Below are 15,696 nucleotides of genomic sequence, written 5' to 3' on the forward strand. Positions count from 1 at the left end.
CAGAAAACTTAACACTAAACTAAAGCATCCTCTGGGATCCATAACGGAAAGGCAGAAACAAGGGGATATTTTCGGGCTCTCTGATGATTTTTTTTTATTTTAAGTTCAAATATGAAAGCTTTTAAAAGGTGCCCAAAGCAGAGATTACAGAATGGCCTTGATTAGTGATCCAGGATCACCCACTATTTGAGCTGGACCACCTGTCCTTTAGCGGCCATTGACTCTCATCCCTCGATTTACAGATAATGGGTCAGGGGCCTTGGAACTTGAAGAGTTCCCAGCATCACACAACTGGCCGTGGAAGCTCTGGAGCTAGCATCCAAGACTTCTGACAACTATTTTGTGTTTTGGGCCACTTTACCGGAGGAGCAAACAATTAGAAGCTCTGTTTCCTAAGAGCCAGGGGCAGACGGCCACAATGACTGTGTTCTGAATAGGCAGTGCCTTCCGTTTCCCAGGACGTGGGCTCGTCCTGTGCCCAGTGGTGCCTGCAGCCTTAAGCTTAGCGCAGCACAGCTGGGGGTCTCTGGGCCCAGCCCCAGGAGTAGGGGCTGAGATCCCGCTGTGAGAGGTCTCAGAGGCCTGCTCCCGCTGGAGGCCCAGTCAGGTATGAATGGGTCCTACTGAACCCCTCACACAATCTCCGCAGTGCCCCAGTGGCATTGTGGGTGCTCTTGTTTGGCTTCCTGTGCTGACCGGGGTTCTCTCCTCTTTGACAAAACCTGAACACGTTGGAGCTGCCTTTAAGCAACGGTACTCTTTTTACGTAAAAGAGCTCCCATAAAGGAACAGCTCCTGCTGGCCCCCCATACCCAGGTAACTTTGTCTGTTGAAATCGCCAACATTTCAGTGAGCTGTTGTCACTTGCTTCTGCAAGGGGTGGTGGAGAGTGGGGCTGGGTGAGTGACCTAAGGGGGCATGGGGTTTCTGTGTGTGTCTCCAAGTGAACCAATGAGATGTTCAGTATCATTCTTTTGACCTTTCATTCATTTACTCATTTATTCATTTTCTTGTTTGTTTACATTCTGAGTCTAACCAAAAAAAAAAAAGTTGGACAAAACTGAGAACAAAGAGTACACATATGCTATACATAAAATATAAATGAAGTCAGGTCACTTGCTAAGAAGGAGGAAACAGATTTCATCCATGAATTATATGAAATCTATGGTAAATATCAAGCTTTTCTCTGACTTTTCTGGCAACCAAGATACATAATTCCTAGTTATCAGAAAGGGGGAAAAAATCCAATTTCTTTAAGAGACTAAGTGTTGCTATTCTGGGGCTCATGTCATCGCTTAATACAAAGCTGCTGGTCTAAGGCACGTCCCTCCCTCCCCCACCCAGTGTCCTAGCATCGGGCCACCTGGAACACCCCCCCAAAAAACACGTTCTCAGTATGTGTGAGGGTGTGGCTTGGGGCAATGGCGTTTCATTTAGGTCTTGAAATTATGTTGTCCAGGGTGACTTTAGGATTTGCAAATTATGAAGCCAAGGGTAGGAATTTTAGTGGGGGGGGGGTCAGAATCTAGTCCCACCGTGCATACCCACTCTCCACCAATGTACCTTTCCTTTTCCCCAAAGAGCCCTAGGTAGATCTCTTCTCTGGCCCTGTTTTAGGTGTCAAGGTGCTTTCTTGAACAGGACATCCAGAGAGAATAGAGATTGGCAAATGCACTTTGAGGAATGTTGGCTCAAAGGATTAGAAGATGGTATGACCCTTGAAAGGGGGGAATGGAACTAGTGGTCATATAGACATGTAGGGTTTAGGAACTAATATTATAGACATATAAGGTGAATACTACTGAAGTCCCACCCTGAGCTCCTAAACTCCTAAACTCTGAAGTTGTACCAGGAATTTAATTTCTTCTAGAAGAAGAGTCAGTGTTGAGATTCCCATTCCTTTACATACTATGAAAACATGAATTAACTCCATCCTCCCAAGACTTGGGATTTGTCAGGGTATACACCAGAACACTCTAGAACTTGTGAGTATGGTAGGGAAAAGAATTACAGAAATGTTGGACTTTTGTAATAGATGATGTGAGAAAGAAAACACTAGAAAAGTAGTCCCTTCTGTCTGGGGTTCAGATGAGTTACCTGAGTGTCTGCTGAAAGTTTATTTTCCATATAAGCGCATTCATACATTGCACATTCATCATTCACAGATGCCTGTGTTTTAGAATGCATCATTACTAAAGAAAGGGGTATTTCCGAGTGAGAAGTAGCCTTGGTGCTCCATAGTTGATATGAGATAATGTGTCTGGATTTGTGGCCACATTCTGTTATTTGGGAGACGAGGCTCAGTGGCTGAGCTTCAGGTCTTGGGTTAGGGTTATTTGCCCTGTCCTAATTATGTGGATTCCAATCACGTGGTTTGCTAGGCAACCAGAAAAACTGGGGTTTGAGCCTCAAGTCAACAGAATGAATATGCTCAATTCTACTTGAAATGTTTTTCATAATTATTTTAAGCAATGACTTGATTCTTACTTGTGCTTATTCTTTTTAAAAGTATTAGAAAGGAAGATTTCTACAAGACAAAGTAGAGAGGAGCTGATAAGAAGGGGAGTTCTTAAGGAATTGCCTGATCAAGGTGAGGAAATTAATCATACATTTAAAATAATTTGATCCTTCCTTCTTTGGTCTTTCTTTCATTTTCTTTTGAAATTTAAGATGATCATGGTCTTTGGGAAATAAAGTACCACACTCTGAGAATCTTGCTTTAATTCAGAATGCCTTTGTGGGCTGCAGAGAATCTAAGGTTTTCTAGAGAAGAAATTCAATGACCTTTTTGGTGAGTCCTTCACCATATGTCACCCTAAACCTAAAGCTTTACAAAGCTACTCTGTGGCAGGAGATACAGATAAGATACAAATGCTTACATGATTCATTCTCTATTCTTGAGCTTCAATCTGTCTATACAAGTAAACTCAATTGTTTAAGTAAATGCAAAGTTTTAGCTTGGCTCATGCCTTTTGGTTTCTTAAGTCTACCAGGAAAAGAGAAGAGAGAGAAAAGAGATGGTAAACAGACCTCTCGTCCTTTATGCTCTGTAATACGCTCAAATGTACGGTCAGTAAGGATTAATGGGCAAATTAAATTAATCTGCTTTATGTGTTCTCTCAAGTAATTTTCCCAGCATTGTTCTCTTTTCATTTCTTTGACTCTAGCTCTGTCTGACCATATCACTAACAATTATTTCCAAGTGTTTTTTCCCCTACCTCTAATCTTCTTCCTGTTTTCCTCTATCCTCCCAAGGGGGAATCTTTCTCAAAAAGACAAGGATTAGATAGAAACTGAGATAGACCCTCAAAAGAAATACCAAGATGGTTATTTCTCCAAATAAATAGTACTGAATGATTTTCATTGCTCCCACTACTATAAAACTAAAGGAAATTTTTGTTGCAACATTGCTGACTTACCTCATGCCTTTCCTCACCCCACCCCTCTAAACATTTACTGGCGTAAAATATTATTATTGTGCTTTTATAGGCACAAATAAAATGCTGTTGATTTGGAATTGAAATAATAGTTCTTCTCATTTCCTGATATATATTCCTTGCAAAGAGCTTAACCTCTTTAGGCATTCACTATTTGTAAGTCCAAATGCCACGCTTTTCCCAGCATCTGAATATTCTAGAAGGAGCTAGGAGATGCTTTACTATTTTACTCCTGCAGAGAAAGTAGGGACGTCTGGAGCGAATACTGCCATTTTTCTTGAGCCCTCAAAATTTTAGGTATTTTATGTATTGTACTTTTCTCACTCCATTTTATGAAGGAACTTAAAGTAGTCCCTAGTTTTCAATTACCTTGAAGCTAGTCATTTCCTTCCTGGGACTTTTAGAAATAAAAAATGTACATCCTTAACATTTTTTGTACTTGAAGGTGGACTTGCTACTGGTATCAAAGTTTGCTTCCTCCCTAATCTCCCTGGAGACGGCAGAGAAATTACATGTCCACTGAAAGCTCAGTGCTGGGCCGTCACCTTTATAGCGTGGGCCAGTGCACTGTTTTGGTGTCCTTTATTTGGAAACCTTTTCAAAGAAAGGAAAAATTTCTGATTGAAACTGTTAATGAGTATTAAAGTTAGAGACTAAAGGCCTCTTTTTTTACCCAATTAAAAATTATAGCTAGAAAAGCGTTTACTTTTTCTAAAGACAAGTGGCAGTGGTCAGCTGAAAGAAATGCTTAATATTGCTTGGTTTTATTTTGGCTAATCTGTTAAACTATTTGCAAGATGGATTACAATTTCATATACTTACTTTCCAGAAATCTGACTCTATTGGATTATTTTATTTAATGTTTGCAGACCGAACGTGAAAAGTTTTAAAACATAAAATAACAAAACAGTCTTTAACATAAACATAGCGTAGTAGGTTTAATGTTTGGGAAGTCATCAATTACCGAACCTTACTTTCTACTTTTTGCATGGTCCCTATATAGAACTACAGAAATTACCAAATACTTAGACGTTCCCAGTGAGGCTTATTGTAAATAGAGCCCTTCCCCACTTTCAGCCAAGGGCTGGGGAAAATAGTTTTCTGTCATTTTTCCAAAAACAATTATCTTGAGAATTTCGGTCTGTTTTCAGCTCTAGCCAGAGACTGGAAGCTGCTGTGCTTGGTGAAAACCTCGTCTCTTCTGCCAGTGAAGGTTCATTCTTTGCCTTCATGTTCTTGACCTTGTCGTAGCTCTTGACAGTGCTTGTCAATCATGCCCTTTATTCAGTGAGCCAAATAGACTTTTAAAATCCTGCCAGCTACCCTGGATTCGACCTCATCCCATTCCACCCCGTACCTTCACTCCCAGCTATTATTATTCCTTTTAGATGACCTTTTTTATGCCAAAATCTAACTTCAATCTAAAAATTCAGTGATTGGCCTTCTCTCCTGAGAAGTCCATGGTCTGATCCAGGTTTAGTCACATCTTCTGGTTCTTACCTTCCATCTTTCCCCTAGCTTTAACATGAAGGCATGTAGATGCTTTTGCCTGCATAACAGCCTCCTTTCTTTTTCTCCCATGGTGTCCTCTTTAACCTTCTAATGAGTCACCCAACTTCTGTTCTTACATGATTTTCTTCTTGTCTCTGTTCCTCTGTTAACTGTATCCCCAATGTACCAGTTTACCAGAAAGAGGGAAATCCCTCAAATACTCTCATGCTTCTTATTTAACCACTTATTTCTGTGTGCTTTATCTCTTGGTTTACTTTAAGCTGACGACTCTTGTCTGAGTTTTCTCCTTCCTTTGCACACAAATGCTCCTGTAAGACTTGGAGTGGGCACATCTTACTGTAACCTGCAGCCTGGCTCAGCACCTTGTCTTGCCTTCCTTTGCTGAGCTTGTATTTTACTTACATACATAAACTATATCAAGGACTTGACTTATTTTAATTCTATTGATAAAATAATATACAAAACTAGAAAACCTTTTCAATACACACACCAATTAATTAATAATAACTTCAGTTCTCCTCTGTTTTATTCTTGAATTCCATATTTATTACAAACATGACTCCTTTTTCTATTATTTCCTATACTTTGGCTTTATATCTCAGAGTAAGTATCTTTCTACGTTGTTGATTATTTCTTTCTATCTTGTGATAATCCAATTTCTTCTTGTGCTCACAATTATTTAATTTTCTCTCTAGGTTTTTTGTTCTGAATTTTAAAAATTAGTTATTTAGTCTACTAAAGAAATTTTAATGTAATAATGGTTAAAACAATTACATTGTCATTAACATGATTTCAACATGTTTTCATTACCAACTAAAGTCATAGAAAACAAAGGTAAATTTATATTTGGGTTACCTAAAAATTGAGGATTTTTATATAAAGAAGTGGTTTTCTATTTTGTCTGGAATTTTCTGTTCTTATATTATTTTTTGTTTCTCTGAATCCAGTACCTGGATATTATATTGTGTCTCCCCTTCCTCTTTTTTTTACTAGCAAATTTCTTGGAATCCAGTAATAAGAACTAAGAATCTTTTGCTTTCTTGTTGGTTTGTTGTATAGTCTTTTAAAAATCATTACCTTAATTTTATTGAAATAGTTGAGATCTACTTGCAATGGCATTGCCTTCAATTATTGTCTATTTTAGTTTTATACAGGAATCGGATTATAGGAAGTTACGTGACTAAGGAACAGTTGTTCATTTTAAGTATGACATAATTCTGCGACATGTATTTTACTTATTAAAATGCCATGCTTGTTTTTGTCAGTAAGGCCAATGGATTTTATTGTTAAGCCAAAGCAATTCAATCATATTTAATGAAAACTTGGGAGATGGTCTCTGTTTTAGAATGATTGCCAAAATAAGATTAATCAAAAATTGCGTAAAATCAGCTCTACTCATGCATTTCTTCAAGCTTGCTAAGTAAAAACTTCCGATCCTTTATTTCACTTTTACAGTGGCAGCACAGCTTGTTAAAATTTTCCTGATATGAACTACGGTTAAATTTTCAAGGATCACTGAATTAAGAGTTTTGGCAAAATCTCCCTCACTTTAGAAACTCTTAGGAATTTATAAACATTCAGGGGTGTTAAAATTAGTTATTTGTGATTTAGATAACATAAATTTTAATTTCAGTTGCGATTTTTTAAAATTCCCCTGTAATTGCTTTATTTACATTTTTTTCCTAATGTTTTCAAATTATTATTAGCCCAGCTTAAAGACTTCCTGGTCAGCTATATATGACAATTCCCTGAGTACATTTTAATATTTCCGTAAATAGGAAAATGAAAATACAGTTAGCCTTACTGCCATCTTTCCCTGAATAGAGTAGCAGTTATATTACTGTGTAAAGTTACCATGTCATGGATGTAATATTCTGGAGACAGTGGTGCTTGGAAATGTTCATATTCTCCCACTAATCGTTTGTATGTGTAGTTGCATTTCATGTTATTTGTGTATTTGCATTCACCTTGTGTTTTTGGTGCTTGTTAAAAATGTTTATTCCATTTTTCAGATTCCTTTTTTCACAGGTCAGTTTCTGAATGACAGAGAGACTCCTAAGTATTGACTTCAACCAAAACTAAGCCCAAGAAGAGAGGGACTCTCCTGCCTAGGGATATTTTATAATTAGGTTAATCGTTCCTAACTGTCTTGAGATGGCTCCTGGATACTCCCTCCATAGCTTCTTTCCTCCAAGACTAAGAATTTTCTAGCTCTTTCATTTGAATGAATTATTCAGTAAAACATGGTGAAAATAGTCCAGGATGTATTTGGTTCCCAGGTCTGAAACATAAACCTGAACCCTACAGTCCTAGTAACTGGAAAATTTGGTTTTAAAAAAGCCATCACGTTAGACATCTAGGTGTTTCTCTCCCCATTTTTAGATGGAGATGTAACAGTTAACTTTGAAAATTCAAACGGGCACATGATACCCATCGGAGAGGAATCTACCCGAGAGGAAAATGTAGTAAAATCTGAAGAAGGTAATGGCTCTGTAGCTGAAAAAGCACCACCTCTGGAGGAAAAGGCAGAAGATAAGAAAGGTAAAATCAAGAGAAACCCCACATTCTTTTACAGCTCAAAGTTGAGAAGCAGGTCTTAGGCTTCAAATAGTGACCCTAAGACCAGTAGAGAGGAGTTCTGCAAATACAAAGAGGAGAGAAACGATAACTAGCAAAGAGAAATTGGATGGTTTCCTCAGGTAGCTACATCCGTTTTATAAACGCATCATTTAATGTTTTATTAAAGGGGGCTAATTAATAGTAAGAATCGGAAGGGGTGGCCTCTTCTATCATTGGAGATGTCTGGGAATGTTATCCTTTTCTCAGGAGCTTTCTCTCAGTATCTTTTTTTTTTTAAATTTATTTATTTAATTTATTTATTTTTGGCCGCATTGGGTCTTTGTTGCTGCACGCGGGCTTTCTCTAGTTGCGGTGAGCGGGGGCTACTCTTGGTGGTGGCACGTGGACTTCTCACTGCAGTGGCTTCTCTTGTTGCGGAGCTTGGGCTCTAGGCGCGCGGGCTTCAGTAGTTATGGCACACGGGCTCAGTAGTTGTGGCTCGCGGGCTCTAGAGCGCAGGCTCAGTAGTTGTGGCACACGGGCTTAGTTGCTCTGTGGCATGTGGGATCTTCCTGGACCAGGGCTCGAACCCGTGTCCCCTGCATTGGCAGGTGGATTCTTAACCACTGCGCCACCAGGGAAGCCCCTCAGTATCTTTAAAAAAAAAAAAAAAAAGCCAGCAGTCTGAACATCTTTCTCTGCTGGTTACTTTCAAATTATAGCAGCTCAGCTTGGAGGAATAGCATAACAAGATGGCTCACTCAGCCCAGCATTATCTGTTTAGAAGTGGGAGCTTGGCTGGTGGCATCCGCACACCCAACATTGTAAGTTCTGGTCCAGGTTCAGGCATTTCTGGGAGACCCAGGAATAGTTCCCAGTAATGCCGGGGATTCTGGTTGCTGGATTGGCCATAACCTCTGCTCCACGATTTGTCTGTGCAATTGGAAATTTCTAAATAGGCCAGAGGCAATTATGCCATTCCCTGAAGGCTTCTTTAGAGACTTTGGTTTCCAAAGTGAAATACTATGGTAGATTGCAGAACTGCAAAATACTTGTCTATCAAGGACCCCCAGAACATTCACAAGTTCCTGGTCACTGATTGACTACATCTCCATACCATTCCTATCACGGTTGCAGGAACCCCCAAGCCTCTTACTTATGCAAACCTGAACTGAAACCCCCGTAAGGTAATGCTTTGTTGGGAGATTCTAGATGGTTTCCTGCTGCATAGAAATGAATCCTCAGAAAACATCTATTTTTCCATAATGCCTGCCTCTGAGCTGGATGGCATAAATTTGTCAAACCTAGTTTGGGCTCTCTAGGCATTTTGAGAACTCTTAGAAACTGCTGGAAGGAAACTTCTCTTCCTCTGTTCTTGACCCAAATCCTCCAAAGGCAAAGGGAACGAAAGAACATTTGACAGACACAACTTAAAATCATCTTCTCAGGAAGTCCATAACCTCTTATTATTTGAATATAAATTAGCCTTTAAAAATTTTAGAAGCCTCTATTAATAATCTGTTGGAAATTTATTATTTTGCTTTATTCCATATTATGTATGGGACTCATGGGGCTTTACTTAGTGTTTCCATTGAAGGGCTCTGGTTATGCTTAAGATCATATGTTAGTTGATTTCTCATAACTGATTATGAGAAATTAACTAAAATTTTTAATGATAATATTCCTGGAACATAAGAGAAAACAGACCTGAATAGAGTTTAAGAGTTTTCAGTTGAAATGCAGTGATTTCTTTTTTTACTTTTTTATTTTTTAGTCCAACTGTCCTGTCTCACCACGTTGTTAAATTTCAAATCCATCTGTGCTTTGTCCCTGCTACAGCCTTTTCACATTCAAAATCACATCCTTCATTATGTAACAGTGCCATCTCTAGTGCTTGCCTGGTCTGTGTGGAATGTCAGTCAGTGGACTGGACAGACTTCAAAGGCCGTATTTCCCTTATCAGCCTAAGAAAAAGTTGCTGACAGTTTTATGTTAATTAAACCAGCAGGCCTGATGTTCCAAAAAGATGGCAGGCTTCATAGGTTCATGGATATTTGAGAGATGTTTTTGTTTTCTTATTTTTTACTTTGGATTAGTACATTCAGTTCTTTTTGGTCAAATAAGGTCCAAGATAACATCTTGCTTGGCTGGTCTGTACATAAGGAGATGGAAAGGCTGGACATGGTGCCCCAGCACCAGTAAGACAGAGGAGCCTCCCTCTCGCTGTGTAGACAGTGGCCCCGCTGGAGCCACCCTGAGTGAGGGGAAGCATTTGGTATGGAAACCACTTCCTGACAGTAAAAAGAATGTCACTCCTGACCAACATCATGGAGTATCATGTTAAATAGAAAATATCTTATAAACAAACCATTCATTGCTCTGGAAAGACAGCATTTAATACTGAAAAAACAGCTTAAGATTTACTCTTACCTCTGCTCCTCTTTTGATCTCACTTCTTATTTGAACTTACTACCATGCAAATCTACTCTCCCATGTTCTCAGTTTACCCTTTATTTTGGGGTGCAGTGTGCCCCTTCCTTTTGCATTAAGTCAACTTACCCAAGAACTTCATTTCATATATTAACTAGTTATATTTGCAAAGCCATATCACATACCATCCTAGATGCTTGTATCTCTTTTTGAGACAGCACGTCAGTGCTTTAATATTTGAAACATCAGCGTCAAAGAAAACAAAACGAATGTCAAGTGGCCTCCCACTACTCTGGGGGCAGGTTCTACCTAGGACACGTGGTGTTCCTGGGGCTCCTGAGGGCACCTGATTCTGAGTTAGGCCGGTGGTCTTGGGCCTCTTCTGCCTAACACTGGAAACATTTTCCTGAAGGCCTTCGGGCCTCTTAGTCTCCCATTATTCCTTATCAATAAATCTATATAGAAGCAGAAAAACTGATCTGCAATCTGTTAAATATAGCTTGGTATTAAATATGAGAAATCTGCAAAGTATCTGATATTATTTCTGTTGAGTCATTGTAGAGGGCTTTCCATGAAGTAACAAGTATCTTACCTGCATTTGTTCCCCACGTGAGCATGAAGGGCAGCCATGGGGGCCAGGGAAAGAGCACACTGTGCATAAGAAACGGCCTTTGCCTTCAAGCAGATCGTGACCTATGTGGAGACCAGCACGTACACAGGCAATTGTAATACAAGATGCAAAGTGCTCTGGGAGGCCCGAGGACAGCAAACCAGGGAGCTTGCAAGTGGGACCAAAATTGGGTCTTAAGAGGAAGATATTTCTAAACTGAGACCTGGAGGAGATAAGAAGGATGCAGTCAGACAAAGGAGAGGAATGGGGGCAAGTGCATTCTAGGCAAAGTGAAGGCCGCCTGCAGTTCTCAGATTTGCCCTAAGTGTTGTTGGACTCGACTCTCCATGTGGTGGAAGGAGGCAAATTTGGAAGTGTAGTCAATAGCTCACCTCCAGACCATTGTTAAGAGATGTAGTATCCTCACCAAGCCAGAGTGCATAGGCAGCCCTTTCTTAACCTCCTCTTGAAAAGGTAATACTCCTCTACACCATCAGTTTATGTCTTTTCTTCAGATCATATGCTAATAGTAAAAAATACCTCTTGACGTTATTCATTATCTCCCAGATACAAGAGTTCACTTCCCACGGATATGTGTGTGTGTGTGTGTGTGTGTGTGTGTGTGTGTGTGTGTGTGTTAGTAACTGTCAGCTGATCAGTCACATTCACTGAATAGACATAATGTCTAGAGCATCTTGCTTGATGGAATATAAAATTTCAGACAAAAGCAGTTTATAATTTAGTCAGAAAAGTATACTGTTTGCGTGCGTGTGCTCACGCACACATACACACGCACATATACCCGTTAGGAATCACTGCAGAGTAAACATAAACATTGGCCATATGGCAAACACACACAGATAATTTGATAGAATTTACAGAGGAGGGAGGAGTGGACCACGCTTCTCCAGGAGTAGCCGGAAGTTTGCGTGTAGTATGTACATTCTCAACCCAGTAGGAATTGAAATTTCCAGCTGTCATAGAGTGAACCATCTCCCTCCCAAACTCAGAAGCTGGATTCTTTGGGGTATAACTTTAGAATTTAAAAACCTTAGGCAGACAGAAAAAAGATCCCTCAGTAATATGCCATGAAGGCAGAGGATAAGAGATGTGAGGCTTTGTAGCAGGAGAGAGAATTAGGATCCCAAGTGGTGCAGATCGCTGTGACGGGCTTTCACCATGGATGGTGTTATTGGTGGATGTCCATTATGCCAGGGGCTAAAGGTACAAAGATGGACTTAAAGAACAGGCCTCTAAGCTAAGTCAAAAGACTAGCAAATCAACGTACATTTGGATGTTTTACATTAAAATAAAATGTTTTCAGTGACTGTCAACTTGTATTGTTCTTAGCTCTGACTCTTGCAGTACAGTGGCCTTGTGGTTCAGGCCTGGTGGGTTAGGAGCGCCGCTCCTGCATTATGGGTGCTAAGCAGCTTAGTTGAAGAGACAAGGTATATAAACAGAAAGGCAGACATACAAAGTAGCCTCTGATAAATGGTGACTAAGTAGCTCAGATAACGAGTACAGTTAAGTGCAGGAGTCCGTCTGGGCTGCAGTGACGGGTGGGTTGCATGACTGAGGGAAGGTAAAAGAAAAGTTTTATTCATTACATACTGAAATTTCAATCATTTTTATGATAGTTATACATGTAGAATGATGGAGATGTAAAAAAAAAGGGGAGGAGTCCTCACTTCACACTCACTGGGATGAGAAATGAAACAAAAGAAATAATAAAATGTGATGCATTCCAATATTAAAGTCCTTTCTTGGTCATTTGATAATAGAAGAACATACAGTAAAGGCTCAGTCTTGTCTTAACGCTGTCTTACACTTTTCGTTGTGCTCCATTTTGAAATGCTGCTTAGCTCTTTGGACCCAAAGTGTTTTTTTTTTTTTTTTTTTTTTTTCCCCCGGTACGCAGGCCTCTCACTGTTGTGGCCTCTCCCGTTGTGGAGCACAGGCTCCGGACGCGCAGGCTCAGCGGCCATAGCTCATGGGCCCAGCCGCTCCGCGGCATGTGGGATCTTCCCGGACCGGGGCACGAACCCGCGTCCCCTGCATCGGCAGGTGGACTCTCAACCACTGTGCCACCAGGGAAGCCCCCCCAAAGTGTATTTTAATTTTAACTAGTCACAATTAGAAAAGATAAGGATGTGAATATGTGGATGAACGTTCAGCATCCCCACTTTTTAAAATGAGAAACTAATACTACTCTAGTTATGCAAAATCTTGTGTGAGGCTTCTTTTCTTAGGTATGATTTTTTACATGAATTTTAACGTTTATCTTTTTAAACTCATTACTTGTGTTTATACTATAAAACAAATTTGATTTTTTTTTTGGTTTCTGCACCCTCCAGTACCTACAGTTGTGACACGGTTTGAAAAGGTCAGAGGAAGTTATTGTAAAACAGGAAGCTGCCCTAGTGCACTGGGAGAACTTGAGAAAATTTTGATAATAGAAAATAGTTTATTCAGTGCATTGTGCTTCCTGTACCAGATTCTAGAGAGTCTCCCTTAGCTTAGAAAATAATTGATTTTTGACCACAATGAGACAGAGACAGAGCACAGATCCCTTTCAGGTTGATGGGGCTTGAGTTCTCCTGAGAAAGTCCCTCAGTGGAGGGTAACTGTGAGTCCAACCATTGCTGTGCCGTCAGCTTCACCCTGTGGCCGTGTGTGTAATGCGCTGATCTGCCACTCTTGGAGTTCTTCAGTTTGGTTAGAAACTTAGCACTCGTGCCCACATCATCGTCCAGCAACCACTGACTCGAGGTTGGTGTCAGCCCCTGGTGGTGGACATTTACGCTCACCCTGAACTTAACTTCATCACAGTCGCTCGTGCAGTCTTATTTTATCACAGGAGTGATTTTTGGACCTGGAGAGCACACCCTAGTTTGGCTTTTAGCCTTTGATCTTCTTTACCCCAACCTTCACTCTCTCTGGTGCAGAAGCCCACTGTTCCCAGGGGCCAAGCAGCTGCATGTTTGTCTCACTGCTGCCCTATGTCTCGTTCCTTCTATTTGCATGGTGTGTATGGCGTGTGTCTGTATCAGTCTGCTTCTGTTCACTTTCTCATTTGTAGAGAACCCTGAAAACCACTCTGAAACACCGGCAGCTCCTGCTCTACCTCTTCCAGCTCTTCCTAAACCTACACCCAAACCTAAGCCCAAAAAAACACCTGTGCCTCCAAAAGGGGCCGCTGCTGGGGCCGGCCCCAAGGGTGACGAAGTACATCCTATTAAAACAATTACCAAGGCTCCTGGTAAGCAGGCCCCCGTCCCTCCACCCAAGCCAGCAAGCCGAAATGCAACCCGAGAGGCTGGTGAGTATGCCCGCTGTGGGGTTGAGTCTAGGGTGCTTGGCGCTGGGGTGGGGTAATTTCTTCTTCTAGGAATGATGGCCTTTTTGGTGTCTGCTCTCTTAGGATGTAACACCAGTGGACTCAGCTTTGACACAGAGAATGCCCGGGAGATTCCTTTGTTGCTGTCTCTACCAAAGAAAAGTCAACCAGTTGATCCATTCACCTCATTAGGTTTAGGGTGAATAGACGTCTTTCATCCTGAGTATCCACTATCTGCACAAAACCCAGTAGAAGGCAACAGGGAGTAGTCTGCCTGGTGAATAGCGATGATGTGATCTGACGTTATTTAGACACCAACTGGCCTGCCTATTTGAGTTTATGGGTGGCTCTTTGGCTTGGGTTTTCTTTCAAAATATCTTAAGTTTGCACATGAAAACATGATGCTTACCTCTTTGACATATTTGCTGGATCTTAATGTCTTAAACCTTATAGGCATCTCTCTACTGACAGATGACAAAGGGTTCATATCACTCAGTGCTTCACGCCACCACTCTCTACTGGAGTCACAACTGCGCAGCAGAGTTGGAAGTTACATGCTCAGTGCCCCCTTCCCAACCTCATAGACTTCAGTGTGTTACAAGGGAAAGCATCTAGTGGCGCGATTACAAGCTGTGACTGCAAATCACCGGGGGATGTTTGGGTGATTACATCACTTCATGTCATGTGTGTCCAGCTTTCCTTTCACATCAGATATGCTTCATGCAGAGCGGAGCCCCCATTCTAGTGAAGTGGAATAAAGAAGCCTCTCCTGCCATCCAGCCTTTGAAAGGATATATTCCAAATACACACGCTGAGCATCTTGGTCCCATTAACGCATGCATAAAAATTCTCCTGTGTTACAGCAAACCTTACTTTCCTTAAAATCAGCAGCTTTCTCAAAACCAGCCACCAGGATATGCCTTGGTATTAATCTTTCCCCCTTGTAATTTAAACCCATAATGCTCAGATTCAGAGAGTGGCTTAGGTGACAGTATGACAGAACTCAGAATGCAGATAGACGTCTGTGTCCTGGTGTTCCTGTCTGCCACCTTTGACCTTGTGTGTCTGGGTCTCATTTTCTAATAAGCTCTAAAATGAAAATCTCAGAATGCTTTGCCAACAGTGCCTACAGGCCATTTTCTCAGGGACCATCTTCCATCACACATCAGTGTCTGTTCTCGTTGGTGTCTGTGTGTGTTTCCCAGACTTCCTAGCACACCTCAGGAGCAGTGCTTGAAGTGAGGCAGGTGCTGATTTACTTCCTGAAGTAAAGCCCCAAACCCTCACCCTGTCCTTGGGAGTGAGGCCCCACTTCCCCACGCCCCACGTGGCAGCAGCTCACGGTTGACTCGGCTTGCCCTCTCTCTTACTTCTCTCGGAAGAAGGCTGGCGATTAACACCAGGGCAGGTGACAGCTTTCATGAGAGATTTGCAGTTATTTCCAGATATTTTACTTGAAGATTTTTTATAGACTTATGATGTTCCTAAGAGGAAAGTACAGTCATGTTATCCATTGTATTAAAAGAGGCCCAACTGGCGCTCAGTGTGAAAAAGGTTGCTGTTCTCAGGTTATCACAGAGAAACAGGAGTTGCCTTGAAGTCTACCAACAAGCCCAGCGTGCAAGGATCTTTTTTTTTTTTTATCAAATATTGATAATACTCCTTCAGAATCCTACTCACATTCCATTTGTAACCGTTTAGAACCTTCTACGTGGTAACTTTGTTTTATTTGAATAAAGTTGACCTTCTGGAAAAGATACTTCAAATGTCACTCCTGATTTTCAGTCAGACATTTAATCTCTTAAAAA

The 15,696-nt window shown here is 40.9% G+C and overlaps 1 protein-coding gene across 2 annotated transcripts in view; it reads left to right on the top strand.

Moving 5' to 3' along the window:
• PHACTR2 (phosphatase and actin regulator 2) overlaps positions 1–15,696 on the top strand; it is a 128,426-nt gene that overhangs the window by 69,579 nt on the left and 43,151 nt on the right. The window contains exons 3-5 of one of the 2 annotated variants that reach the window (XM_030853293.2): positions 2,510–2,590; positions 7,332–7,490; positions 13,631–13,870. In XM_030853293.2, coding sequence (XP_030709153.1) covers positions 2,510–2,590; positions 7,332–7,490; positions 13,631–13,870 — 480 coding nt within the window. The remainder of the gene's footprint in view (positions 1–2,509; positions 2,591–7,331; positions 7,491–13,630; positions 13,871–15,696) is intronic. The other variant, XM_060283631.1, reaches the window with a different exon arrangement.

The sequence above is a fragment of the Globicephala melas genome, chromosome 14 (assembly GCF_963455315.2).
Source record: "Globicephala melas chromosome 14, mGloMel1.2, whole genome shotgun sequence".
Taxonomy (NCBI): Eukaryota; Metazoa; Chordata; class Mammalia; order Artiodactyla; family Delphinidae; genus Globicephala; species Globicephala melas.